At 53.1% G+C, this 26174-nt stretch overlaps 8 protein-coding genes across 8 annotated transcripts in view; 2 read left to right on the top strand and 6 right to left on the bottom strand.

Annotated features, from left to right (window-relative positions):
- Positions 1-1101, top strand: part of PHACADRAFT_265475 (uncharacterized protein) — a 3044-nt gene extending 1943 nt beyond the window's left edge. The window contains exons 12-13 of the mRNA XM_007401777.1: positions 725-754; positions 807-1101. Of these exons, the coding sequence (XP_007401839.1) occupies positions 725-754; positions 807-987 (211 nt within the window). The 3' untranslated portion in view covers positions 988-1101. The remainder of the gene's footprint in view (positions 1-724; positions 755-806) is intronic.
- A 498-nt stretch (positions 1102-1599) lies between these two features.
- On the bottom strand, positions 1600-3003 carry PHACADRAFT_179168 (uncharacterized protein). Its single transcript, XM_007401776.1, has 4 exons — positions 2803-3003; positions 2378-2752; positions 1805-2124; positions 1600-1757 (listed from the first exon to the last, which is right to left on the bottom strand). Exons 1-4 carry the CDS (start codon positions 2921-2923, stop codon positions 1704-1706), a joined length of 870 nt encoding a protein of 289 aa, XP_007401838.1. The 5' UTR covers positions 2924-3003; the 3' UTR covers positions 1600-1703.
- Positions 3004-3363: 360 nt separating this feature from the next.
- PHACADRAFT_265473 (uncharacterized protein) lies at positions 3364-4883 on the bottom strand. The gene is made up of 5 exons (XM_007401775.1): positions 4572-4883; positions 4434-4518; positions 3897-4377; positions 3706-3841; positions 3364-3651 (listed from the first exon to the last, which is right to left on the bottom strand). The coding sequence occupies exons 1-5, from the start codon at positions 4709-4711 to the stop codon at positions 3489-3491; spliced, it is 1005 nt and encodes a 334-aa protein (XP_007401837.1). The 5' UTR covers positions 4712-4883; the 3' UTR covers positions 3364-3488.
- Positions 4884-9730: 4847 nt separating this feature from the next.
- Positions 9731-11203, bottom strand: PHACADRAFT_265469 (uncharacterized protein). The gene is made up of 6 exons (XM_007401774.1): positions 11167-11203; positions 11096-11111; positions 10933-11045; positions 10370-10881; positions 10200-10309; positions 9731-10142 (listed from the first exon to the last, which is right to left on the bottom strand). The coding sequence occupies exons 4-6, from the start codon at positions 10411-10413 to the stop codon at positions 9982-9984; spliced, it is 315 nt and encodes a 104-aa protein (XP_007401836.1). The 5' UTR covers positions 10414-10881; positions 10933-11045; positions 11096-11111; positions 11167-11203; the 3' UTR covers positions 9731-9981.
- A 455-nt stretch (positions 11204-11658) lies between these two features.
- On the bottom strand, positions 11659-13399 carry PHACADRAFT_265467 (uncharacterized protein; the record flags this gene model as incomplete). Its single annotated transcript, XM_007401773.1, has 4 exons — positions 13099-13399; positions 12712-13049; positions 12289-12662; positions 11659-12262 (listed from the first exon to the last, which is right to left on the bottom strand). The coding sequence occupies exons 1-4, from the start codon at positions 13259-13261 to the stop codon at positions 11662-11664; spliced, it is 1476 nt and encodes a 491-aa protein (XP_007401835.1). The 5' UTR covers positions 13262-13399.
- Positions 13400-17371: 3972 nt separating this feature from the next.
- PHACADRAFT_265465 (uncharacterized protein) lies at positions 17372-17738 on the top strand. The gene has a single exon (XM_007401772.1). It carries the CDS (start codon positions 17446-17448, stop codon positions 17662-17664), a length of 219 nt encoding a protein of 72 aa, XP_007401834.1. The 5' UTR covers positions 17372-17445; the 3' UTR covers positions 17665-17738.
- Positions 17739-17762: 24 nt separating this feature from the next.
- PHACADRAFT_265464 (uncharacterized protein) lies at positions 17763-18302 on the bottom strand. The gene has a single exon (XM_007401771.1). The coding sequence runs from the start codon at positions 18260-18262 to the stop codon at positions 17975-17977; it is 288 nt and encodes a 95-aa protein (XP_007401833.1). The 5' UTR covers positions 18263-18302; the 3' UTR covers positions 17763-17974.
- Positions 18303-24711: 6409 nt separating this feature from the next.
- PHACADRAFT_265459 (uncharacterized protein) overlaps positions 24712-26174 on the bottom strand; it is a 3208-nt gene continuing 1745 nt past the window's right edge. The window contains exons 6-14 of the mRNA XM_007401770.1: positions 26031-26144; positions 25855-25977; positions 25702-25804; positions 25558-25644; positions 25468-25502; positions 25359-25405; positions 25182-25304; positions 25090-25119; positions 24712-25037 (exon numbers count right to left, since the gene is read on the bottom strand). Coding sequence (XP_007401832.1) covers positions 24857-25037; positions 25090-25119; positions 25182-25304; positions 25359-25405; positions 25468-25502; positions 25558-25644; positions 25702-25804; positions 25855-25977; positions 26031-26144 — 843 coding nt within the window. The 3' untranslated portion in view covers positions 24712-24856. The remainder of the gene's footprint in view (positions 25038-25089; positions 25120-25181; positions 25305-25358; positions 25406-25467; positions 25503-25557; positions 25645-25701; positions 25805-25854; positions 25978-26030; positions 26145-26174) is intronic.

Here is a 26174-nt window from a genome sequence, read left to right as displayed (position 1 = left end):
TTCTGTTCGCTCGTCTGTGCTCGGTGTTGCTAACTCGCCTAGACTGCAACTGCGATCTCTTCGTGATTTGGCTGCGGCCACTCATCCCGAAGTTCAAGCAGAAATACAGGTGCAGCTGGACAGTATAGTTGGCAAAGACAGAGGTAAACGACCAATTGTTGAGTCTTGGGGTGCTTAATATACCTTACCATTACACGCAGTCCCTACGTTCGACGACGAGAAGCTACTGCCGCTAGTGGTTGCTTTCTACCTTGAGACCTTCCGTTGGAGGCCAATCAGCTGGGGAGGTGAGCGTCATTCTGAGACTCTCTTCCTCAACGTTGCATATCTTTACTTTCCCAGGGGTCGCACATCGTGCTACCAGCGATATCATCTGGGTGCGTGAGACTCTGAACGCGATATGGCACTATAACTTCGTCAATTTAACTGCTCCTGTAGAACCAGTATGTCATCCCTGTGGGCACTGCAGTTTTCGGCAACCACTGGTTAGCAATATGTAAACATACGCAAGATTTATGAGCGTTAACCGAATGACTCAGGGCCATCGGGCACGATCCAGATGTCTTCCCAGACCCGGACGAGTTCAGGCCAACTCGATGGTTGGATACGACAGGCAAATTGCGTGAAGACATCAGCCCATTCACATACGGCTTCGGTAGGAGGTGAGCAGACGTATCCCCGAGTAGTCGTGGCTTCGCTCACGCATGAGTCAACGCTACATCAGGGTATGCATAGGGCAGCACGTTGCCAACAAGTGCGTACCATGACATCTTATGCCATGCGATCCCACTAAATGCCTTCCGTAGCTCGGTATTCATCAATACAGCTCTGCTATTATGGGCCTTCGACATCCGCGAGGATCCTGCGGCGCCACTCGATACGATGGGTTTTACAGACTCGGGGACGGTACGCGTATTGCCGTTCCAGGTGAAATTTTCGTCAAGGATCGAGCATCTGGAAGATATTATAGAAGCATCCAAGCCGTAAGACTGGCTCTGTAGTAGTATGCGGCCTCCGTTATAGTCTCGGCGAACGAACATCGGGCTAGCAAAGGTAAATCTAGCTTAGAATAAAGAAACCAGTGACTTGAGGAAAGAATGAAAGCCGTATGATCTAAAATTAATGGAAGGCATAACCAGAATCAAGGCGGATACGTCAGGCCGTCGGCAGCGCCACAGAGCCAGGCAATGATCAGCACGCAAGGAGGAGGCATAATGACCAGAGCTGGCCCGCTCCCGTGCGCGTAGCGTCAACTGCCTGTCGCACGCTGCGGTGGATGACTGCTGTAGGCACCGTGTGCATCTCGATCAGTTCCAGATCATGACTGTGATCGGACACTGTGCATCCCGTGTGCCTTGGGACCATTACGCCCCATTGCAGGCCACCGGTGTTTATGCCTCACGGCGGCTCAGTGTGACGATGGATCAAACAGCTAAGCTCGCTAGGCTGCTTGGGCGGTAGTCTGGCCAAAATTTTATGCTGGAGGCGGCGACCGTGTCTGGTTCGAAGGCATTTTGCGTGTAACAGACCGCTTCAACGGGCCTCGCGCTGGCCCTTTAGGTCACGAGCTCGTCATAGCCATCGATTAATGTTGCTGGGAGAAGAACTTCGAGTTCATATGTATTGTAAAACTTTACCGTTCTGAGGGTTCACTTGTTTCCGAGATGCGTATAACCATCCCCATCTTAATACCCTTTCGTGAGTTACAGTCGCATCGTTAACGCCGTCACGAACGTCTCCGGAGCATCCCAGTGAACCTACATGTGATCAGTCAATTATCTCGTAAAAAGGAGGCTACACTCACAAAGTGATTTACACCCCAGAGACGCTCGACGTCAATCCGCCTCTTCTGCTTGCCCTCGGCAGATGGCGCCCGCCCCAAGTCGGAGATAAACTTCGCCGCCCAGATACAGTCGTGCATTGACTCATCGCACCAGAAAACGAGGACGTTCACGTCTGGCCAAACGCCCTGGGTGTCAACGAGTGCGCGCAGGACGTTCGGGTACAGAACATCCCGCGAAGCCTGGAAGAGTTTCATGCTCGAGCGTTCCAGAACCCCGGCGTCGGTGATGCTCTCGAGCTCGTCCTTGCTCATACGTTCGATCGTAGGTCGCTTGGAGGGATCTTTGTGCGGCCGCGCGCCGCAAGCAGGGACACGGTGACCTCGTCGAGCGGAGGAGCCTGCTCAAAGTAGGTGGATATCCAAGGAATAAAAATCTCGCCCCGCTCTTTGACAGACTTGGACGTGTCGCGTAGCGGATGGTAGACCCCTTCCCCTGGGGGCGGACGTCCCAGGATTGAATTAGAAGTGTCTAAGTGGACAAAGTGGTGAGTGGCCGGATCGTGAAGGAGAAAGTAGCATGCAGAACGAACGCACCAAGCATGACGACTGTACGCAGATACTTCGCGAGGAATGCTGTCCTCTGTGCGGAGAACTTTGAAGCGTTTCCGAGGAATGTCATTGTTAAGAGATTGCCCATGGACCAAGCAACCAGTGCTATGCCCTTCGTTCTCTTCCCGTTGACGGTCTCGATAGGCTGGATTTCGTGGCTCCTAACCAGATACTCAAGGAACGCAGCGAGCTGTTCACCATGCGTCCTGAGAGCAGCGTCCTGGACAGTAAAATCTGGGTCTGCGAATGCGTTGAGCTCCTCGGGGGTGTAGCCCGTGGAGCCAGGGTAGTCGCGCATGTTGACAGTGACGAAACGTAGATTGTACGTTGTTGCGTATGGCAGTACACGGCGGAACGCGCCTGGGACTCGTTTAATGAGTAGCCATGGTCGCAGTACGCACCCGCCTCACCGCTGTGGAAGGTTAACCCATGGACTAGGACGACAGTCAAATAGTCAGACAGTCCATTTGGCGCGCCCGTGTCCTCGTAGTAAAAGACCGTGCCCTTATCGTCCACGGGGGCAGTTGGCATTGTCCGACGAGCGTATAAACCAAACGCGAAGGAAACGCTGCGAAGAGTCGCGTAAGATACGGACGTGCTTCGGCTTGCTCCGGACCTGCGCTCATGTATTTATCCGGGAGCCCGCCGTGCCCACCTGACCGTGAGTATAGTGACTCAGCATTCGCTTACCGCAAGCCGTTGGTAAGCCGCTGGGTAGTACCGGATAAGCGCAGCCACATAAGACTGACAAAGCCGGGTATTGTGCGCAACTCTCCTCTCGTTCGTGCACGACACTTTCTATAGACAACGGAGGGCGGCTCCGAGCTAGTACCGTGCCTGGGTTGCGTCACTAAGGTTAGGGTCTATCAACCCTGCCCCCATTTCTCGCGACAAGACGCCGAGGCGAAGCTCTCCTTCACGTTGCACAAGTCATTGCAGCACAGAAACAAAGATGTGGCAGGCCAGAGACATCTCGATAACCCAGGTGGCTAGCACCATTAAATTCGACTCATGACACTACCGCTACAAAAGGTTGAAGGTATGTTCCCAAGCAAAAGAACCTGAACGAAGCCCGGAAAAAAGGATCACAAACGCTTTACTGCTGAGCAGCCGCAAGCTGGGACGCGAGAGTCGTTGATGCGACGGGGCAACCAACACCAGGGCCGTTGAGGTTCTGGAGGGTGACAATCGCAGCTTCGACGCGCGCAGCGACGTCCTGGTTAGACGAGCCAGTGGGGAAGGTGACAGCAACCGAGGGGCTAGAGGACAACAGTCAGTGTACGTTACGAGAACTCGGTGGAGGTAGCACGTACTTGTTGACGGCCTGGCCGGCCTCAACGTTGGTCGTCAGCGCGGCGATGTAGACGTCCTGCGAAGGCGGGCACGAGCAAGGAACCTGAACGGGCTGGCCATTCGCGCCGTTGACAGCGCCGTCGCAGTTACCAGTGCCTGAGATGCCATCTCAATCAGATGGATCGTGATTCTGCGGTGTGAAGTTACTCACCGCTGGGGTTGACGCCAGCCTGGAACCCGAGCGCGGGAGCGAGCTGAGAAATCTGCGCCGCAGATGGAGTGCCGCTACCAGAAGCGTTGTTCGCCGGGGCGGAAGCTGCTGCGGAAGTCGTCGCAGGCGCAGCGGCAGCAGCAGAGGTTGTTGCGGGAGCAGCAGCGGCCGCAGAAGTTGGCGCGGGAGCGGCCGCAGCCGCGGAAGTGCTCGCGGGGGCAGGCGCGCCGGGAGTGGCGGCGGCGGGGCCAGGAACGACAACAGTGGCTGGGTTCTGGCCGGCGTTGATCGCGTTGCCCTGGGCGGTGAAGGTTGTTGACACGATGGGGCAGCCAACGCCAGAGCCGTTCAGGTTCTGGAGGGTTACGGCTGCCGCATTCAGACGCGCTTGCTGGGATGCTATCGAGTTGTCTGTCGGGAAGGACAGCTTCACAGATGGGTTGTTGATCACGAGACCAGCATTGACGTTCTGGTTCAGTTCCTTTGGATGAAGGATCAGCGATCGAGATGGCACAGAGTTCGAAGATGAGAACGTACGGCAATGAAGCTATCGCGATCCGGAGGGCAAGAGCAAGGAATCTTGATGGGAACACCCTGAGCGTTGGGAATACCGTCGCAGTTGCTAAGAAGAGGATTAGCTAAGGCTGCCCACCGCAGTCCAAGACATGTACTCACCCAGTGCCGTCAGGGTTCACACCGGCATTGACACCAAACTGCGGTACCAAGTCGACCGGAACATCTCTCCTAAAGGGAACGGACGAAACGGAGGCAGCGAGGAGCGCGGCGGCAGAAAGAGCGGCGGTGGCAAACTTCATGTTGAGCAAGTGTAAAGACTGAAGTTGGCAGAGACGAAGTGCAGGTGCAAAAGAAAGACAGGAAAGTAAAGTGAATGAATGTCAAGACTTTGCTGCGTCAACGCAATGCGGAGTACACTGTACGTCCGACCTGGGTGAAGGGAAAGGAGAAAGTTAGGAGAGATGAAGGGGGCAGTCAAGCTGAGGAAGCGGACGTGGATGGTGGCTCATTACTTTATAGTTCTCCGAGCATCAGACACAGCGTGCCAAGACGTAATGGGTGAAGCTTTTGGCCGGTTGGCCTGCTTGACAACCGGTCGTTATGGTCTACTATGGACCTCGCAACGCGATCTTTCATATCTTGACCATCTCCCGACGTTCCTGGGAGATGCGGATCGCAGATGTCGCATGTATTGTTTTCCACAATCAGACGAGGCTTTGTTGTTCAAAGGAGGAGTCTCGGCTTGGTTGGGCGATGACTTGCGAGCAGAAAGCATCTGACGTTGATACCTTGACTGCGACGCAACAATGCTCAAGTTCTCAATCTTCACCGCAGTCGTCAACATTAGATTTGTCACAGAGAAGGAGGCGAAAAGCCACTGACTGATGCATAATTACGTCCGAGATGATATGCTCACGCCCTACCACAAGGTTCGGTCCATCCATAGGCCACGGTCGCACAGGCAGTGGGGTTGCGTGATGCTATGAAAACTTGTTATTCCACCTCCATTCTACCTTATCTCTGCAACGGCTCGGGGCCTGGACGGAAGCAAAATGAAATGAGAGCGGACGGTAACTAGAGATTTACTTCCGATGCGCAACGCCACGAGGGGCGCGGCAAGAAGCGCCCGTACCTTGACGACCGACGTACTCGTGCGAACTTGAAGCATCTTGGAACGTCCAGAATTTTTGTTGCTGCGTGTGTGGCATGAAAGTCTGAACATCTTTCCGGAGTTTTCAAGTCCGACGGAGCAGGGAAGAGAAGACCAGCCGATGCATGCTCTACTCGGTACGTCGCGAGGCTTTTCGGTGATGGTCATGCTGCTGAGATACGGTCATGCAAAACGCCCCGACTTGTCATTTTGTCGCCTCGCATGTCGAGTCTTCCATTGCATCTGTGGCCCTCCGCTCCTCAGCCGGCATAATATAGACTAAGAAATTCGTCTTATGTGCCACCAAAACTCCTAGCGATATACCTCGGAGTAGTGTAGAACATTTCGGAGACTAATCGCTCCAACGCAATGATTTAGAGGTCTAGTTTTTGGAGACTAGGTATCCTGCTGCTCCGATGCGAATATTACTGCAGAGCGACTTGGTAAACAAGATAAGTTTGGATTACTTATACAGTCAAAATTTCCTCTCCAGCGACGTCCAATGTCTACGCGAGATCGTGATACGCGAGTTCCGTCACTTCCCTGAAGGATGAGACTCGGTAAGCACTCCGACGCCGGGAACGCATTCATGACGGACTCTAGACGAAGGTCGAGCCTCTGCCCAACTCGCAAGTCGAGCAACTCACCGAGGCTCGACCTGCTTACAGGAAGACTCGGCAGAGGCGGCGCTCGGCGGGGTTAAGTGGTTTATCCCAGCAGTATAACAACTTGAATTTATCTTCTGTAGTAACCTTTGAAAAATACAGTATGTTATCTGCCTCCAATCTATAATATGATATGCGAGCTATATCAAAGCCTGCCCTCTACATGATAACACAAAATTTGCAACAATTCTCAGGCTCTTGCGACAAGCTGGCATCCGCGGTCGGATAATTCATATGCCCGCGAGGTCTGATGACATGGTCTGATGAGCCGATGATTAGCTGTTAGACTACTACTCTGATGATTATTCCTGACCTCTCTGCGATGCGGATGAAGGGTAGGTATATGCGGGAGTGGGAGCATACGAATCGGCGAAGCTCTCGGTGCTTCGGCGCATGATATAGCGACCATTTTGGCGGCTGGGTCCAGAAATGAGATCTAGACGGTGGTCAATCCTTGTGTGGTAACTTGACTGTGACTGTGAAGAAGGACTGTAGCTGGGATTAAAAATATATAAGCCGTTGTTGGGAGGTCAAAGTGCGAGGCTTACTTCTGGTCTGAGAAAGAGTATCCGTACGGCTGGGGGTTGCTGTATTCATCGGGGAAGCTAGGAGCGCTGCTTTAGCCAATAACAGTTATCAGCTCTGGTTATCAGCGTGAGACCTAAGACCGGCTGACTTTGGGTAATAGCATTGTTCAGGAGTAGCGACGCCATAATAGTTGACCGCAGACATTATTTGCTATCTCCGAGAAGAGAAGAGTCTGCGTCAACGGTCTAGCAGGAATCGAAAGTGCTGAGAGACCGTAAGCTATACACCTCCTTTATATACGCCCTCCTATATCACAAGAGAGGTCCAAAACAAGAGCAATCACCTGCAGCGTCCCCAGTATCCGCCACGGACCCTAGGCAGTTGGCCTCTTCGCCTTCTCAGTCCTGTCGGGTCACAACAGATGGGCGAGTGCGGAGTGAGGGGGCATATGTCAGGGATTCAAGAGGCGAATGGACGACGACAAAACGGGTTATTCTGCTCTGGACCATCCGCGAGATGAGCTGAATCACCGTGCACGAAGCGTCGCTATCAAGAGTTATGAATGTCAACAAGTTACAATGAGATACGGCAGACACTGATTAGGACGCATGTCCTGATTTCCAGCTGGGCGGAAGTTATGGGAAACATTCGCTGTGCCGGGGGCAGCCCACGCTACATCGAATAGTAAGCGTCGCGGGGAACCTGCTGCGGAGCTGTGAATTCTCCATTTTCGCCACCCACGAGAGCTTGGCGCCTCGACGAGGCCGGAAATTGAGCCAATTAGAATCTATGTCTAGGTGGAATTTTTTCCACCTGTTTATAAAGGCCCGTAAGGCTACTGTTGCATGAGGGTCTGTGCCTAGGTGGCTTCAACGGGTCACTGTGTGACTATACAGTTTTCTCGGTAAACTCCGCGGTCTCGGAGAAAGCCGCGGAGGCGCCGCGGGCACAGTCATATAAAGAAACTCTGCCAGCGAGCCGTGGTACGCGCATCAGCGTTTCCCAGCGCAGAAAACTGGGGCCATGAATACTCCATCAAGGTGGCACTTAGTGACAGGCCCAGGGCTCGTTTTTTTTTGGAAGCCGTTCTCCAGAAATTAATGAAGACCCGCTGTATAAGCTTCTCGTACTATGTGCAGAGTCGTGGTGCGCGGGCTGTTGGGCATAGAATGACTTTGAAATGCCGCATTGAATCCTGGATGTTGTGTTTACAGCACGGGAAGGGTCAATATGGCCTCCGGCATGGAAAGGTCAGAGCCCTACGGAGAAATGTAGCGCGTCATGACGCCGGCACCGCCACTGCGAAGCACGGACGTGAGTTTGGCCGCTTTGCCTGAAAAGAGCTGCTTGAAAACGCTCAAAAATCGCATGGTTTGAGCGCCGAATGTATGGACTTGAACACAGCCACCTCGAAGGCCATGGAACAATGGTCGAGAAGTCTGCGCAGATAATTCATTATGGCTTCAATGGAAAAAGTCTACGATATTACAGAGTATGAATCGTGGAAGCGAAATGGTAAAATCTAGCATTAAAACTGGCACGGCGTGCATACTAGAGCCTGCACTATAAGTATGTCAGCGACATGACCCAGTTTAAGGCACAAATCCCTAACACTGGTCTACATGATGAGACAGCAACAGCCTTGTTTGGTTTTCTCGTCAGGATCCAAAAATGGAGTAGTTCCCGGATCGTCCGCCGGAGACGGTTGCGATACAGACGTCATCACAGTGTGTTGCGATGGATAAGATATGGGTGCCACTGCGGTTGGCGGAAGCGCGAGCCCTCGGCTTCGGGAAGGACTTGGACGATCTGCCGTAACGGGGAAATCTCAGACTTGTGAACATGAGCGTCTCATATCGGTGCTCACCCAACTGTGTGTCTGACGGACACGAATTTGCAGACATCGTGGGAGATGACTGGGGAGTGCTCTCTGTGCTTCGGTTCACGACAAAGTCTACTGGATGACTTTGAGACGGGTATACATTGCCCGCTGGCTGGATGAGACCAGAGGACACTGGGTAGTTCGCTGAATAGCCTGAAGCTATTGCAGGGTAGTAAGGCGGGCGGATGCGCATACTGCACAGATGTTAGCGTCTTGTTGAGTGCTCGTAATGAACACTCACTCTGGGTGTGTCGCCTCTGGGAAGGGAATATACTGCCCGTTCTGCATTTTTGGGGCGAGCTTGAGACTGGGTTTGTGGTCAGAAGAGTAGCCTGTGCTAGCGTCTTATACAACTTTCTGACGCAGCATGAACCCGACATCCACGGCAGTGGAGCTCTCCGACCCGGCGCACGCCCTTAGGATCTCATGCAAAGCGACTTGACTAGACTCTATCAGTAGCCGTCAGGTTATAGGCAGGTTCCGACACTGACATTACATGGACAGCGAGCCTAGAACGGGTTCAACTAGCCTCTCTTGAGACTATCCGACTCGCGGCGTGTGCGATAAACGGACGTCTGCTACCCGGTGGCGTATCGGAGTTTGTCTGATTTCCACCCTCGTGTTTTCCACGTTTGCAGGCGGTGTCGAGATTTGGCGTACAGCATATATACAAGCGCTGGAATGGAGACTGCTGAAGCAATAGTGCGCGCAGCTCTTTGTTCAGCGATACAGTTTACCAAGGGGTGTGAGATACGTCTCAGACTAGAGCTCAGTCGGGCGTGCGTTCATAAAGAGGCTGGCATTTGAGTTGGAACCATAAGTATAGTCTGCGAGACAGTAATAAGTGTAAGCCAGTGCACAAGTGCAGCAGCCGGAGTCACCTTTGTACTGGCGTTGGCGGCACCGTATCAATGACAACATCCGAGCAAGTTCCCGAATGTGCGGCGTGCCTCATGATGTCCCTGCAGGGGGCACGCTCAAAGGTAACAAATAAGCGTCTTTGGCTCGGCGTCGGGCAACCCCGCTCGACCGAGACGCCCAGCATGACGATATGACGTCGATATAGACACGAATGGTTGTCATTGGGCTGGAGGAACGATCCAAGCGGCTCTACTAGGGATAGGAATTGGACAGAAGGGGAATATTACAATTCGTATAGCATAACGAGGCTTGCGCGAGACAAAAAAAGGTGGAGGAGACCGCCGAAATCTGGGAACAGAGACGGAAAGAAGGTGAGAGCATGGTAGTAGCTAATGTAAGCTTGTGTTCATTAGAAGATTACAACACCGCTTTTTGGCGCCGCGCACAGGTAGGATTTTTTCCCGTGTATGCACCGACACGCACTCAGAAAATGACGCATCCGGAGAGGCAGCTTGCTTCTTCAACCGGCTGTGGATAAGTCCCGGCCTGGTGTGGATAGGACGCAGGCTGTTGTGGAACAGGACCAGTCGGCCGAACGGCGTTGTGCACTACCGCCGTGGCCACGTCTCCCTGGCCTCGGTCATCTAACGTTAAGAACAGGTTCGTTAACGACGCTCCTGAAAGATAGCTCTGGGACGCACTGGTATAGTACCCTGACGTGCCATACTGGTCGTTAGGGGGCGTGGTGGGCTGGTAATAGCTTGTGCCTGGCTGAGAATAGTACGTCTGGGGGCTCTGAAAAGGCGGAGGGCTGTGCGAAACACGAGGGAATGTCAGAGAAGCGAAGTGTGTCGAAGCGCAGGGAGCTCACAAGGATCCGTTAGGATACTGTTGAGAGTAGTACGGGTCGGACATGCTGGCGGGGGCGGTCGTGACGAAGAGCAACAGAGTCGGCAGAGTCGGTTTTTATAGTGCGGGGAACGCTCACAGCCCCCGCCGATCCTAACTAGAATAAGCGGCGCACTGAGGGCAGGCGTCACATAATATGAAACCAAGGACGCGGGCGGTCCTAGAGTGCCACCCCCAGCCACTGGCAGCAAGGACCGCATGATGTGGAGGCCGTTGACATGGAACCGTGGAAGCGGCGGCAGCAATGGGCATATGAACTAACGAAGTGCGCCATTCAGACCTGCGGCCGCAAAATGACTGGGGACAATGCCATCGGCCAAGGGTCCCAATATCGACATTACGCGATTTGTCGCATCCAGTTCCATCGGGAAAGTGAGAAGCAGGATGGGTCCGTCCGGCAGGTGTTATACTTAGCCGTACATTCAGAACGCAACGGAAGCTCATCGCCTCGTTACAAAAATTTGTACACAAAATCTTGACAGGCCTGTCAGTGAGGAAGCTTTGCTTGGGCAAGGAAAGGCGCACCAATGACGTGGAGACGTCGGCCGATCGCGCATTTCCTGTGCCGGTAGGGGCGCTATCTACGGAGGGACGAAGACACCTTTGCGGAACCGTCAGCGCGGGGACAACCGTACGGGCTGTCAACGTGTCATGCTAGGCCGAACGCTGCAATATCGCGCAGACGCACAATTATCACAGCCGCCCTGCGGCTCAGCCAGCTCGTCAGTGTTGCATTGGTATCACGGAAGATCAGCCCACCAGTTTACGCCGCCTGATGGAAATCAGGCATGTTCGCGGCGTCCAGGGTGCAAGCCGCGATGTGGGTAGCTCGAGAACAGACGGTCGTGGGTGCGCAGAGCGATCCGGAGCACCGCAGAGTGTTGTGGAGTGCGGGGTGTGCCTCCTAGGAATCTGTCAGCCAAGGCTGTGGAGACGTGCAAAAAAATGCCGCGGCTGAGTTGGGTACTAAGGGCAGCTCTGTTTAGATGGTACCAAATGTACCAGCGATGGCGAAGGCGATGTAGCTTCGGCTGTGCGATGCGGTGTGGTGGCATTGTCCGTGTAGTTATGGCTAGATGGTGGTTGGGAATGAAAAAAACGCGGGGTAGGCGTGTTTGTTACCAACTAAGCTCAAAGTTTGATGTCTGACTTTGTGCGGGCGGGCCGGGTCGAGAGACGGAAGGAAAAGAGACTAGGGTACCCACGAAATCCGAGCTGTGATGCCTGCTCTCACGTAGTACCCACGGCTGCGGTTTACAAACCTTCATCATATAGCTTTCTACACAGAGCGACATAGAAACGTTCCAAGTCCGCTTTGGTAGCAAGATCGCTCTTTGCTGATGCTTTCTGCGCCTTCGCCTCCTCCGCCTCCTTCGCTTCCAGCGCAGCGGAAAGGCTCTGTGGCTGCGGAGCGTGGCCAGAGTTCCGTGACGGGACTTGCTCGACTATCCAGTCGAAGATCGCAGAAACCTTCTCAGTTGACGCCTTGACGACCTCGTCAACGAAACCCTGCTCCTTCTCTTTCGCAGACTGATTAAGAGCCTTCGCACGGCCCTCGTCGGTGCCGCGAGCCCGGCCACTCTCCTCGCGCTCGCTGACGGCAGCACCCGCATCCCGCGCTTTTTTCTCCTCCTTCTTCCACGCACGGACAAGGCGTCCCCAATCGCCAAGGCCCCAGCCTTCGCGTTCGTCGCCGACGCCACTGTATTCGCTCCCCTTCGAGCCCCACGGCAAGTCGACGCCGAGCTCGAATCCGCGAGCGCCACGCAGCTCCCAGTGGTCGACCTCCTCGAGGATGCCGAGGAACTCGCCCCACTTCGCGCTCTGCACGGTGACGAGGCCGTCGTTGCCCCACCTCCGCCGCCGTCCTCATAGCGCCACTGCCCTCCAAGGCGCTCGCGTTCGCGCTCCTCGTAGCCGTCGAGGACCATCTTCGGCAGCCAGAGTGGGTGCCAGATGTTCATGGAGCTGAGTCGTCCGGCCACGCTGAAGTAGCGTACCTTCGGGTCGTCGGGTGTGTGTGGGTTGAAGACTTCGCGGAGATAGGTCGTGCTGAGGTTAGCGTACGCCGGGGAGTCGAGTAAGGAGAGCAGAAGGGTAGTGAAGGATGAGGGGAGCGAAGCGAGCGAGATAGTTGACTTGGATGAGCCTTCGTTGTCTTTCTCGGGTGTCAACTCAGGGTACCCAAGCATACCATTCCTTAGAGCATTGAGTTCTCGCTCCTTCTGGCGCAGCTTTCCAATACCGATATTATCCTGGTGCACAGTGAGCATTGGAAAGAGCCCCGTGACGCACAGCACGCACCGTACACCAGTCCATGAACGGACTACCTCTATGAGGGGTGGCGACAGTAGTGAGAGAGACGGGGGTATATTCAGTGGGCTTGATATGGGATATTAAGTGCCTGCAATCTAGACCACCCATAGAGTGCGCCATGAAATTGATAGATCGACCTGGGGCACGTTCTTTCAACAGATCGTGCAGGGTTTTGGCGCGCGATGTGACCGAGCCCGTAGCAGGAACAGCAGTCACGATGACCTCGGCGCCAATCCTCTGGCGGAGGACGTTGAGCACGTTAGACCAGTATTCTTGACGTAGGATGGGGAACGACGAGGGACCGCGTACGTCGAAACCGTAGAGACCTACAGGATATGAGTATGACTGGGCAGCATTTGAGGCTGGGGGACGTACCATGGCAAAGTGCGATGGGATGACGTGGAGCGCGAACGGGGTCATACAGCGCGGGGCTGCACATCAGACGGTGTATGGCGTCGAGCGGCCGGTTGACTGGTTTGGGACGGGGAGGAGGCCTCCTCTGAGGTTCTGAATCCGTCGTCGACATACCCCCATCCATCGCGAGCGCAAACTTTGTGCGGTTGGACCATGGGGGCCAGGCGAAGCTCTTGAGAGTTGTCCACGTATTGTTGGTGTCGCTAACTTCGCTCCTCTGGGTCAGGTACTGGTGGGATATCGACAGCGAGGAGACGACGTTGACGAGACGTCGAAATATAACGCAGACAGGTGCAGGAAGCCATATCGTATTCATGACATGAGGGAAAGGACATCGAGGTACAGGACCGAGTCGCAGCTGCTTTCCCCAACTGATGCAAACATGCAAGCGCCTAAAATGCGCTGATGCGCTTGATGCGCCCTTCCTAAATCGCAGATGTTGACGTCACAAAACACCACAGCCAACTCGGTTTAGTGCGGCACGAGACACAAATCCCAGATGAAGCTGACAGCCAAGGCAGTAAGTAAGGCACTTGGAGTTATTACTGTTAAGAGCCTGAGATTGATACATGCAGCACCCGGGCCTATGTTCTAACCTCCTAATATCAGAGATAAGCGTGGCCTTTATTCCTCGAGGCTCGACAATTCTACCGATCATAGTGCGCGAAATGGCGATACCGCAAAGGCTGTTGGTACCTGCCTACATACCGTAGCGACCAATCGGACTTCGAGTCTCAACAGCCGGAATCTTTACGTCCCCGCGGACGAACTCCATTCCATCTACATCAGCCTTCTCCACTCCTGCGGGGACAAAAATTGCGCGCCATGTGCGGCGCGGAACAAAGTCTACCACTATTTGAACCTTCATAGGACAAATGGGGACAGGATATCACCGAGTACTTGTTCATCAGAGGCATCGTCGAGTGGCTATGTATATCATTTCCTTGCACGCGGTATCTAGGTGCGCGCGCAATTCATGTCCGCGCGAATAATACACTCACGTACATGACGCTTCCCTTTAAAGACGGCGCCGCTCTTCGCACGGAAACGCCTTCCAGAGCTATCGTACGGTGCCGCGGCAAGTAGACATGCAGGGTCGGAGGTTCCATCCGTGTGGCCTCAGCCCTTTGATGGTTACCTGGCCGGATGTTGGTCCCCCGAGTCGCAAACTTGCGGGCGCTCCGGCAACACGCAAACCCACACGCAGAAGTCACCACAAGACAGTACCAATTGAACCGGTGTCTGCCCCATTTCCAGGTGCGTTTGAGTCTGGTTGGTCCTTTTTCCAACCTTGTATTACCGTTGCAGACCATGCCTTTGTCTTTGCAGCACACCTCGCGCGTTATAAATGCTATGAGGTTCCGTCAATTTATCGAGTAGCGAGTGTACTCTCGGACTGACCGCTCCGACGTACTACCGCATAATTTCACCCGTACCAAACATCGGCTTCAAGTGCTTTCTGAAGCGAGCGTATTCGGGGGTACTGAATATCAGCGTTAATCAGAGGTATCTCATGGCTTGCACACCATGTTGACGGATATCGAAGACACCGACGTTGGAAACGGCCGCGGATTTACTACGAACAGCTTTGTTTACCAAACTGTATTCCCGATGAGTACTAGTGGTAGTATTCGGCCATTAGAGCTTTGCCGAAGAGTGCGACTGATCCAGCGGATGTAGGGCCAGATGTCATCCTGGCACGCCGCGCTTATGATGGAAATGGCCTGCATCACCTTCGTGGTGCGAGTGACCCACTCGTCCGCCGCCAGCGCACGAGGAAGCGGCCTGCGACAGGGAGATGGGAGCGACGGTCACTTTATGTATGTAAATGTGAGACCGCGCTGCTGAGTACAATCACGCACTTGCAATCTCGAACCGATGCAGATATTGCGGACCTGGAATTTATCTTAGCTGGCCAAGCTAATCAGTGGTGCGAATACAAATGTAAGATCGCGCTGTCTAGTTGATCCACGCGCTGAAAATCTCGATGCAGATATTGCGGACTCGGTATTTATCTTAGCTGGCCAGCCTAGCCGGTGGTATGGATGCGGTTGTGATACTGGTTGCATCATCTTATAAACCACTCTGATCATCGCCACGTCTGAATATGGGAACATCAAAGCGGGTCGATTGAACTTGAGCACTCTTGTTGCCGCCCTGCTGTCACTCTCGCAGATGCGCATTTACGAGAGGGCCGTTCTGGCTGTACATTTGTGGCCGTGTGTAGCGAGGCTAAACTCATTTCGACTGACCAGCGCAGCTGATGGTGAGAGCTGTATCGAAGCTGGGTGCTATGCAATCACGCGCTATCCGGCTGGGATTGTGTATATAAGGGCAGTGACGGCAGCTCGATAGTCGTGGAATATCCTCCGCGCCGCGCTCGGTGAGTATTCTTCTATCTCAAGCTACTACTCCCGACCAAAGTTACCATCGGGCACTGGCGATTAATAGAGCTTCAGCGCGATAAATTTCTCATGTCGCCCTTCATACGTCCTTCGGCAACAGTACAACACGGAGCTCCGCTCACAGGTCCCCCTCCCGACGACGACCGCGACGCGCGCGGTGGATGCTGCTGCACTATCATGTAGACTTCATTTGTTCTGAAAAGGAAATGCACTGCCGAGGATAGCGGGAGGGATGTTGATCAAGCCGAACGTCGGCGTGCGGGGGAATTTGCGTCGTGCAGCACGGTCCTGTTGGTCCATTACCATTGTAACTCGTTAAGCTAGAGCGCACTCAGATTGTAGCCCGATAATGCGGTGATACACGTTACCGTTACAACATTCATGAGGCCAGCTTCAGACACGGCGGTCACACTGATACGCAGTCGCTCGTTCTAACAGCGCCTACGTAAGTCAGTTAGTGCAACACTCTACCATGATTCAAAGTTTGCTTTCGTCGTGCGCCTCTAGCCGCATTCCCTTCGGGAGTAACCAAATTTATTTTCTACCACGCCTAATCGTCTATCCCATGCCCGTAGCCTCGGAGCGTTCAGAGAATAATTGGAAAGCCCTCATGAACCGCTCCATTGCTCACTAGGCGGCGCTGCATTGGAATGGCGATTATGTCCGAGGGCCGCCGCCTGGCTCCTGCAGCTGATACGTGGGTCGTGAACCCAGAGCCGTCGCGCGGTAAGCATGCTACGGTTCTTATTCACACAGACTTTGTCATTTGAGTATACTGTTTTATCAGGGAGTACAGAAGTGATTTTCTCCCAATTAACATCCAATCCTCGTACTCTTGGACACGTTTACTATGCCAATCATGGCATGGTACATTAGCATCATTCGGCCATTATGAGGATCATAAGAGTCGTGCAGACCGTGCAATGCAGGGTCGATCCGCACAAGTCAAAAATGAAGCCATTGTCTGTTCCGTTACGCTACAGCTTGAGACGGACGAAGAATATAATTTTGCTGACCCTTGAGTGCTGTGCATTGTTATGTGAGTGATCGCAGGTTCAAGAAGAGGTCGGGCGACCCGCTTAAAACATTGCGTTTTTAGTCAGAGCGACGACGCTCCGTCTGACCTCTTTGATGCTGTGTAAAAACCCATCCCGGCTCACCCGGATTGGTATCCTGCGAGGCCACCGGAATGATAAACGCTGATGCTAATTATCAGATCAAATCGATCCGTTGGTGCATCAATTCTTCAGATGCGCGCCAGATGCGCTAAGCGACTGTGCTAACGCTCGCTCAACGACGCTTTGCGCTCTTCGGTACGCAATTTTCTACTCTGAATTCGTTCGTCGTCTCCTAGTCGTACTTGGACGTCAAAACAGATCCTCAATTTCAATGAACGTTATCTAAACCTACTCTCGCAAGAACAAGCTGAATATCCTTCGGGCCTAGCTCCGCGATGCAGGCTTCGCCTGCGGCCCCTAGAGGTGGTACTCACTTGCAAACTCCAGGTTCTGCCATTGCCATACTCGCCGATTATCCAGAGCAGGAAATCCGTTTTAAATGAAGTGTTTTGGGCCATTACAAATGCAACGATGTTTTTACCTATACTCTCCAAGATAGTACTAGTTCTGTTAGTTCCGGCGGTCTTTGCCCTCAAGATAGTATAGAGTCTACGTATAAATAAGTGATGCGAAGAGCACGAGAGCACAACAGGACGACATGGCAGTTATGGGGTAAGCCCGTACGCCACGTGTTGACGTGGATTCTCACGATTGTTCAGCTGCTTTTAGATATCTCTCCCAGTCTGACTAGGTATCCCGGGCATTTCCGCCCGAACTGCACCCGTCTTCTCTTTTCGAGCCTCACGGTTATGGTGGTCGTAGACGAGATGGACGGCCTTGACACAATGGTCATCTTGCCAGCTCTCGTGACACTTCAGAGCGGAGGGACGCGTCTAGAGGCCCCAGGAGCTCCACAAAATCCGAGACGTTGTGGACCGTCTTCTACCATGGTGATCCCAGCCACCAGTATGGCTTTAGTGCTCAATCGACCACTATCGATGGTCGATTCTAAACCTATCTCACTCTTCCAGCAGGTGAGGCTAACTTCAGTCGAAGAGGCCTGACCTGCGGTTGTCATAACAGTGAAGTGTTTGTTCTTGTATCATTGCAGTTGGGTGAGTGACACAAGCTCTTTCTCCGAGTCGCGCTGATGACCTCGATCGGCCCATCTAGGAGAGCCGCTCTCCACTAGCATTCTGCAGAAGGCCTATGATCCCCATCCGCCCTGCATCGAGAGATCAAAGCTTATGCTAGAAGTCTTACCGCCGCACCTCATTTTATTGAACAAGCCTTCCTAGCGATGACCTCCCCGTCAACCTTTCCACGTTCTCGATTCGAAGAAGCGAATCGCCTCGACGCGAGCCGGACGGGCCACTATTTTACTCCACGGCAGGGGCAGACGTCCACTGCTGCTATCTTCGATGACGTTAACGATGAGTGCCCACCTGCATTTCCCCCGGGCAGTAGTGACATCTCAGTGCGTCCTTCTTTCTCGTTGTAGCCTTCCGACTCGACATAATTATTCTGTGCTGCCTTAGCCTTTACCGGCTCGTCGAAGGCCTTGCAATACGCTGCTTTTTCGTCGCAGACTGAGACCGCTCTTGCACCTGCTGCAACGACAATGGTTGCTAAACTTCTGGAAAGACGTGCTCGTGCTATCATCGCCGTTGCTAATAGAATACCACGAGGCAATCGCGCTTCAGGGTCTCTGCACGAAGCGGTACAACTTATTGCCACCCTTCTATTCATTGGCGCACAGCCCAGCTCGCGAAGTTTTCAAGTAAGTTGCTTCGCAGTTCATTTTGTGGTATCCAGGCCTTCCCGGGGCAAAATTCATAGTGTTATGTACGGAATATGAATGCTAATAACACCGACCAGACGAGTGACCTTCTTACCTTCGCTTGCAAAGATGCTGCATATGTTGAAGTAGCATCTTAGGCTACTACCGAGTATTGGACAGTATAGCATCGGATTCCACATCTCGTCCTTCTGCTCTCTGAGAGTTCAGGATCCGCAAGACAGTACAGCCAAAGCGTGAGTGACAACTTACCGTGCAGTTGTATGTGGAATGAGTCCAACACGTGCCCTTCATGCTGGATCCTTGCAATACCGACTTCTGTGGTCTCAATCGGGGCATCCTTATGTGAGCCTCCCCCGGTCTAGATCATTTACATGGATTGCGGCGCGGAGCTGTAGGAGGCACTGTATTCTTTTTCGTCTATGGCATGGTCGAAACTCGCATTGAAAACACGCCAATCATGCACGAACTCGCTATTTGCCACTGCAGTGCACCGTCCTAGGATTGATACCGTACGCATTCCTGCACCGCCTATCCACGCTGTGATGAGTGACCACATTTCAGTTTGTGTGCATGTCGCAAACAACATATTTGCTTGCTGAAGCGCCAAGTGCAGCGATATATAAGCCAGTGTGGCACACCTGGCCAGAAGCAGGTACCGTTGGTTCCCTGTAGCCTTTCACACCTTCGAAGACTCCCTTCAGGTCGCACACATGGAGTTCCCAGAAATGCCGCAGCCAGACACACAGTGAGTCTATCTCCAACCTCGGACGCTAGTGTTTGCCTGAAACACTTTGTGCCCTCAGCGCTTCCATGCCGCCGTATCCTCCGGCTGGATTCTACCAGGCCAGCACCTACCCTACTACTACAAATGCGTACAGCTCCTGCTACTACGCTGCCTCCATTCAGCCGTCTGCGACGACTTTGGGCCCGCAGACATGCTGTAATCCCTCGGAGACTGCATCAGTCTCCTCCCTGGGTTCGTCTATTTGTTCTTCGCACCTATGTCTGTACTGGCGCGGATCTGACCGTCCCTCCAGACTCTCCCCTGCAGCGGCCACGGGGAATATTAAACCCTCCGACATCTGTTAGTAGAGGTCAGAACCGCCCTCCAACATCCGTTGGTAGTGTTCAAAGCAACTTCCACAACAAAGGCTGTTGCTCAGGCTGTATCATCATGTGATGTATGCGACGCATCCCTCCGCGCCGAGCCGCATCAGCTTTCAGTCGTATCTCAGTAAGTGCCGCATTTACTTGATTTGCTACGCCTTCGCTTCATTTGATGCACCACTTCTCCCGTGCGCCCATAAACCCTTTGCACTCATTGATACCCCCCTTTGCACAATACTCACGCCTCTCCTACCGAGCATTTCATATGCATTCACATGGTCTTTCTTGGACCCAGACTCGTGCCACTACTAATATGATGCTGGTCTCTGGACTCGGCTGTCTTCTCTATTAAAAGGACTCACGACTATTGCAGTTTTTGTGCATGTTATGTGTAGATACTGACGGCGGAAAATTTGATATCATTACTATGCTGCGCAGGTGCTACTCCGACACCTATCTCTGATCATTACTCTATCCAGACCTCGTAGGGGCCTGGGGATCCTCGCAGGTCCAGCGTCATCTTAATAGTTTCATATGCATGTGTGCGTAAGTTTGTTGCTAGGGCAAGCAGCGGGGCCGGGGACCTGCAGAAGCTGAATCGGCTGCGGACTAACTCAGGTACTCACGGTTATATCAGCTCTTTGAAAATAACGGGTTCCTCGTGCGATTTCAGCCTAAGGAATTTGCAGTGATTATTGGGGCCATCGTTAGGTCATGTCTGCGGGACGTGCATTCGAGCAAGGCCTGTGCATGATTTACGTCGCGCAGGTGTCGCCGTCATCATCATGATTATCTGACTGCCGTTATCCTAGCGTAGGGCCCGATCCTTCAGGTCCGGCCTTAATGTTGAAGCACCGCACATTAATGCATCCCGTGAAATATCTGTACCTAGCTGCACTCGCAGCGAATTCCTGGCGGAGAATACGAAATTCAAGCTCTGCTGCCAAGAGCGTCAAATTCGTCGGGCGAGATCAGCGGGTCAATAAGAGGACGCATCAATTTGATCGACGTATGCAGTGCGGCCGCCACCATGCTGCAGACGTCGACTGACAGCGATGCCTTATGAGTTCGGCTTCCTCAAGTATTGCACCATAACTCGCCTCGTTGAAGATGATACACTACATGGAAGACTAGACGAAGTACTAGTCAGAGAGCGCTGCAAAACCCGTACTCAAATTTTTACCCCGAACACCGAGTCGCTCACCGTCTGCTTATCATCCTCGCGGACGACAAACCAAAACCTCAACACCCGCAAGCTTCGGATTTCTCCAATACAGAGCGTGTCTCTAGAAGTGGAGGTAAGCCATAACGCTATTCAAGAACCACATTCCTTCGAGCATACCAAAGACAGTTGAATCCCGGTCCTTCAGCGCAGGCTTCTGCTCATGTCTCGAGAGGCGTGATCTTCACAGGTTTGTCTAGATTTTGCTGGGACTGTCAGATTAAAATCATGCAGTAAGCGATCCATACAGGACGAAGCAAAGCTGAACACCATCAGATGTGAGTGCTGCGAATGCAGCTACGGACGCTGCTCAAACTGCTCTCTTCAAGCCGCGAGGCACCCTTGTCATTGGCGTGTAGGCTTCGAGTAGCCCTGACATCCGGAGGCATAAAGCGGTAGGGTATGGGAGTTGTAGGACGACAGTTCTGGATCGCGTGTTGAAGAAGGGTACGCTGATGATGATTCTCACGCTATGGGTGGCTGACTTTAGGTTATGCCCAACTATACAGTCTAACTGGAAGTGGCGGTCCCATATATCCATCCCCTGAAGGCGCTTCTGGCTGTGTCAGACCGCACAACGACGGCGGCGGCGGACGTGGGCTACCTCGACAAAACGTGTCGCCCATCGGCCAAGAGGAAACGCCTCAGGACCTCAAGCACCCCTCCAATCCCTGAGGGATCGTTGGCTACCCTTGTAGGCTGTGCTCGCGGCCACACACATTGCCTCAGCATCTCATCGACGCCGATACCGCGGCCATCCCATCCATCCGACCCAGTGTACATCCCACATCTTGCCGAACCCGATGCCGTAAAAATTGGAGCAGCTCGATGACGACAACATATCTGTTCTTGCCCCACTGTCGTACGCGTAATTTCTATTTCCTTCTCCCGGCCACGTCGGTAGCTTTGACCAGTCTCTCTTAGAGAGCTGTTCTCTGTCGGCATGCGGTACAAAGCCTGTTCCCTGCCAATTACACGATTGGGAAATCCAGAGGTACAGCAGAAGTGTCACCGCCGCCCCTCGATTCGTCGAATGCGCAAATTCAGGGGGTGGTTCGCCCAAGAGCCGCCTCGCGCCCCGGTTTGAACGAGGGAATCATCTCGGCCCCAGCTGTAACACCGACGGCCGACGTCCGACGTCTCTACAATCCCCCGTGGCAGAGGCGCTCTCGCTCAGTTCAATGGTAGTAGTAGAGATCCGCCTGGATCCCTTCGAGACTACAGCGACATCTGAGTACTTACATTTCTTTTTACGAGCACTCAATTACTGAAGTCGGGTGGCAAGACTATGATGCATCGATATTCATCAGGACTTGGTACAACAGTACGCGGACCCCATAAGCAGCGTCGCGAAACCGAAGTGCGTATCTCCCTTTGCGTTCTCTAGCGATCCTGCCAATTCTGCCATTCTTTTCCACCTTCGCTATCTACAAAATCAGCTAAGCGTCCGTATTTTACGGCGGTCGTTCTCATTCAAATTAGTACAGCTGATTTGCGCCGCTTCAGCCGCTATCTCCCCGAAGGTTACCTTTCAACGCGCTGTTGTCTCATCGCTGACCAGCCCTACCCTCGACGTTCAACGCCGATGGCTAACGATGCAGCTGGCGGACCTTGTGGTCGAACCTTCTCACATTATCGTCGCCATCACACAACGGAATACCACACGGCAATCGCATGTCAGGATCTACGAATTACGCGGAATAGCTGTCCAGGACTCTATTGTACTTTGGCGCACAGCCTAGTTATTTTCGCGGAGTTATATGACATGTCGTTCCGTGGCGCTGGGCTCTTCGTGGAGCGAAATCTATGGAGGGTCCAACCTGTGAAGCAAGCGGCCTCTCCGTCTTCTCTGTTCAAGCCTCCGCAGATGGTGAGATGATACCGTGGCCTGTGACTGTGTGAGCGGATCGGGCGCGGAGCCTGCGTCACAAAGTTAGTCGCGTCACAAACTTCCAATCGAATGGTCTATTTTGTCTCTAAAATTTAACATTCGAACAGCGATTCCACTCTACTGCATACGAGGCGCAAGCTGTAAGTCCACGTGTGTGATGTTGGGTATGTGTGTGTGCCCGTTCTATAGAAACATTGCACGGCCTCATGTGTGCTCTAGAAGAACGTCGGCGAGTCGAGACTAGCGGCGTCACCTGACGTCTGTGGAGCTGATACGCCTCTCGCCTGCGGCGTGTTCAGGGTCCGACATACAAAATGCGCCTACCATGCGTAGTTTTGGTACCTGCCGCGAGCAATGCGAGCTATTGGGGGCGGGGATCTCTGTATTCCTGTGCTTGCACCATGCTGAATGCTCGAATTTGCACTTATTACACAGGGAACGACGCATCAGCATCCCCGGGGCACCCCGTTCGGGAGTTATATAGCCTGCCTGCAAGTCCACTCAGACCTCCACAACCCGCTCACAGAATCCCAGGAAATGGCTCAACCTACTTCGCGGTGGGTTGCTCTCAAGCCTTGGGCGTTGTAACCTTGTCTGACGCCAATTTCTGTCTTCAGTACTTTCGCGCCGTCATACCCACCCGCTGGGTTTAACGAGCCCGATGCAAACCCTACAACGTACACCTACAGTACCCCGTACTACCCTCCTATCCAGCCGTCTCTGACGGTCCCAGGCCAAGCAGGCTACGACCCGTCATTGACCGCCTCAGTCTCCTCAGGTTCGCCCGTTGTGCTACCACTTAATCTCTGTGCTGACGTTGTTTCTGACCCTCTATATAGATCCCCATAAGCAGCAGCCTAGAGGCAAAAAGGACAACACTACCGCTACTGGTGGTGGCCACGGTAATGGCTGCTGCATTATCTGTTGACGAGATTTCGCCCTGTCCTTCCGCCAGGCCGAGTCCTGCCGGTTCTCGGTCGCCAGTGATACTGCGTCCACCGTTCGCCACACCCTTCTTTATTCCATGCGCTCATATACCCGCTATACCCCTTATACCCGCAAATACCCGCACAGTGCCTATGCCTTCGCCCCTCCTGTTGACATTTTAGTTTCGTGACTACCCTTGACCCCGGATATGTGCCAGATGCGGAGCTTACCTTTGCTGCCACCTGCGGACTCATGATCATCACAACTTATCGAACTCTCTTGTACGCGGTTGCTGCTAATGGATAACCTGACTGTTTGACCCCACCTTTAGATGGTACTTCCTTGGTGGCATGTGGGCCCATTGGGGATTCAAGATCACGGTAGGTCGAGCACTTCCAGGGCTGTCGGGACCTTCTCGGGAACGAAGGCTATGGTGCTGTGCCCATGCCATATGCCATGCAGGCCCTCAAACTTTAACCACTCCTATCTAGAGAATGGTCTTTTTTTCTCTCATCAACCTCTTGCCTACCATGGGGAAACACCACCTTCTCTCTTAGAAGATCGATTAGTACGCCGCATAGCAGAGCATGTGCCTGCGTAATACTTTTTACTTGCAATATTCAAGTTCAGTCTGCGAGAGTCAATGTTTTACAGGCTTGTAGTAGTACGTGAAAATTAACCCCCGGAAGACATCGTTTGGCCTCTCGTCTAAAGTGTGCATTCCTAGGAAATCCTAATACAAGTCGGCTGTGCACACTGAAGCAGAAGTGAGCACAGGTCTCTGACGTCCTGAACTCTTTTTTATACTGCCTCATACCCGTCTATGCACTTCGATAAACACTGCCTAGTGCCACATTAGATGAGCTGGTCTCGATTCACGAGTCATCAAACCTCCGAGCCATCTAGGTAGGCCTGATACGCATCCACCAAACGTTGACATAGCTGTGTTCTAGTTTTGACTGCCATCACAGACGGATTTTGCGCATACGAAGTCGGCGACCCTGCTGTGAGGTACGTGCGCCATGCGCCATTCTCCTCGATCGCTCCCACGTGCTTAAACTCTTGCTTCTCTCATCTTAGGGATGACCCAAATATCGACGAAACAGCTCGTCCGCGCACAGGACAGCAGAGCTCAAGCCCTTGTTCGTCAGCTTCAGGAGGGGCAGACTTTCTATTTCCCTGGGTCACCATTCTCTTTATTCTAAGCTAGAACCATCCTTGCCAGCTCCGACGTTCGTTCGCAGAGACTGTACCAGAGACCACACACTACCACGGAGGTAGCCTGTGTTGCGCAAAGGAGCATACTTCTTACGGTCTGGACGCCTCTATGATATCCTCCAGGTGCTCAATCCTTGGCGAAAATTTCACTCGGAACGGCAGTACGCGTACCGTACCCGAGTCTGTAAAACCCATCGTATCGATCGGCGCCGCAGGATCCTCGCGGATGTCGAAGGCCCATAATAGCAGAGCTGTATTGATGAATACCGAGCTACGGAAAGCATTCAGTGGGGTCGTATGGCATACGACGACACGGTACGCACTTGCTGGCCACGTGTTGCCCTATGCATACCCTGATGCAACATAGAATCTCGCGTGAGCGAAGTCACGACTGCTCAGAGACAAGTCTGCTTACCTCCTGCCAAAGCCGTATGTGAATGAACTGATATCTTCACGGACATTGCCTGTCGTATCCAACCACCGACTTGGTCTGAACTCGTCCGGGTCTGGGAAGACATCTGGATCGTGCCCAATGGCCCTAAATTATTCGGTCAATGCCCATAGACTTTGTGAACGTTCACATTCTGTTTACCAGTGGTTTCCAAAAACTGCAGCATCCACAGGAATGACATACTGGTTCTGCGGAAGCATTATGATTAACTGAAACCAATATATGTTATAACGTCCAGAGCTTCACGCACCCAAACGATATCACTAGTGGCACGATGTGCGACCCCTAGGAAAGTAATTCTAGGCGACGCTGAGGGAGATAGTCCTGGGGAAATGCTCACCTCCCAAGCTGATTGGCCTCCAACGGAAGGTCTCAAGGTAAAAAGCAACCACTAGCGGCAATAGCTTCTCGTCGTCGAACGTAGGAACTGCGTGCAATCGTAAGATACGCCATGCGCATCGAGACGCTATAACCGAAACTTTACCTCGGTCTTTGCCAACTACACTATCTAGCTGCGCCTGTACTTCTGCTTGGATTTCGGGATGAGATGCTGCCGCTAAAATCACGAAGGAGATCGCGGTTGCGGTCTAAGTAAAATATTAACATCGAGCGCAGTCGCACGGACAAGGCGACTGACAGAATCTGACCCGGCCGCGAACATCGACCCAGTTAGGTACGCCAGTTCGTCGTCCGACAGTCCATATTCCTCTTGGTGCTCCAAAAGATAGGTGGCGAATGAGGGCTGTGCCTTGTGCTCGCTCTAAACGCTTATATCAACATCAAGTACACCCATGTGAACCTTGCTAAACTCACAATCTGCGCCCTTACGCCTTCGATCATCCTCGTATACAGCGCAAGCTCCTCCTCGTGCCACCTACGGAGTGTTGCCGTCGCGAATGGCACGTGCCTGAGTAAAGGGTACCGGTCCACGATGTGCTGACCCGCGGGCACGACTTT

This window comes from Phanerochaete carnosa (genome assembly GCF_000300595.1).
Source record: "Phanerochaete carnosa HHB-10118-sp unplaced genomic scaffold PHACAscaffold_13, whole genome shotgun sequence".
NCBI classification, from domain to species: Eukaryota; Fungi; Basidiomycota; class Agaricomycetes; order Polyporales; family Phanerochaetaceae; genus Phanerochaete; species Phanerochaete carnosa.
This window is presented reverse-complemented; position numbering and strand designations above follow the sequence as displayed.

Bases quoted from the DNA above. Each gene is read 5' to 3' on its own strand.
- PHACADRAFT_265469 (XM_007401774.1), bottom strand. From the start codon at position 10,413: ATGTCCGACCCGTACTACTCTCAACAGTATCCTAACGGATCCTT. The intron at 10,310-10,369 runs GTGAGCTCCCTG...TGTTTCGCACAG, and splicing joins CAGTATCCTAACGGATCCTT to CCCTCCGCCTTTTCAGAGCC. The intron at 10,143-10,199 runs GTGCGTCCCAGA...TCTTAACGTTAG, and splicing joins CACGTCAGGGTACTATACCA to ATGACCGAGGCCAGGGAGAC.
- PHACADRAFT_265473 (XM_007401775.1), bottom strand. From the start codon at position 4,711: ATGAAGTTTGCCACCGCCGCTCTTTCTGCCGCCGCGCTCCTCGCTGCC. The intron at 4,378-4,433 runs GTACGTTCTCAT...CTTCATCCAAAG, and splicing joins ATCGCGATAGCTTCATTGCC to GAACTGAACCAGAACGTCAA. The intron at 3,842-3,896 runs GTGAGTAACTTC...ATGGCATCTCAG, and splicing joins GGCTGGCGTCAACCCCAGCG to GCACTGGTAACTGCGACGGC.
- PHACADRAFT_179168 (XM_007401776.1), bottom strand. From the start codon at position 2,923: ATGCCAACTGCCCCCGTGGACGATAAGGGCACGGTCTTTTACTACGAG. The intron at 2,753-2,802 runs GTGAGGCGGGTG...AACGAGTCCCAG, and splicing joins TGGGTTAACCTTCCACAGCG to GCGCGTTCCGCCGTGTACTG. The intron at 1,758-1,804 runs GTGAGTGTAGCC...GATCACATGTAG, and splicing joins TCTGGGGTGTAAATCACTTT to GTTCACTGGGATGCTCCGGA.
- PHACADRAFT_265464 (XM_007401771.1), bottom strand. From the start codon at position 18,262: ATGATAGCACGAGCACGTCTTTCCAGAAGTTTAGCAACCATTGTCGTT.
- PHACADRAFT_265465 (XM_007401772.1), top strand. From the start codon at position 17,446: ATGGTCATCTTGCCAGCTCTCGTGACACTTCAGAGCGGAGGGACGCGT.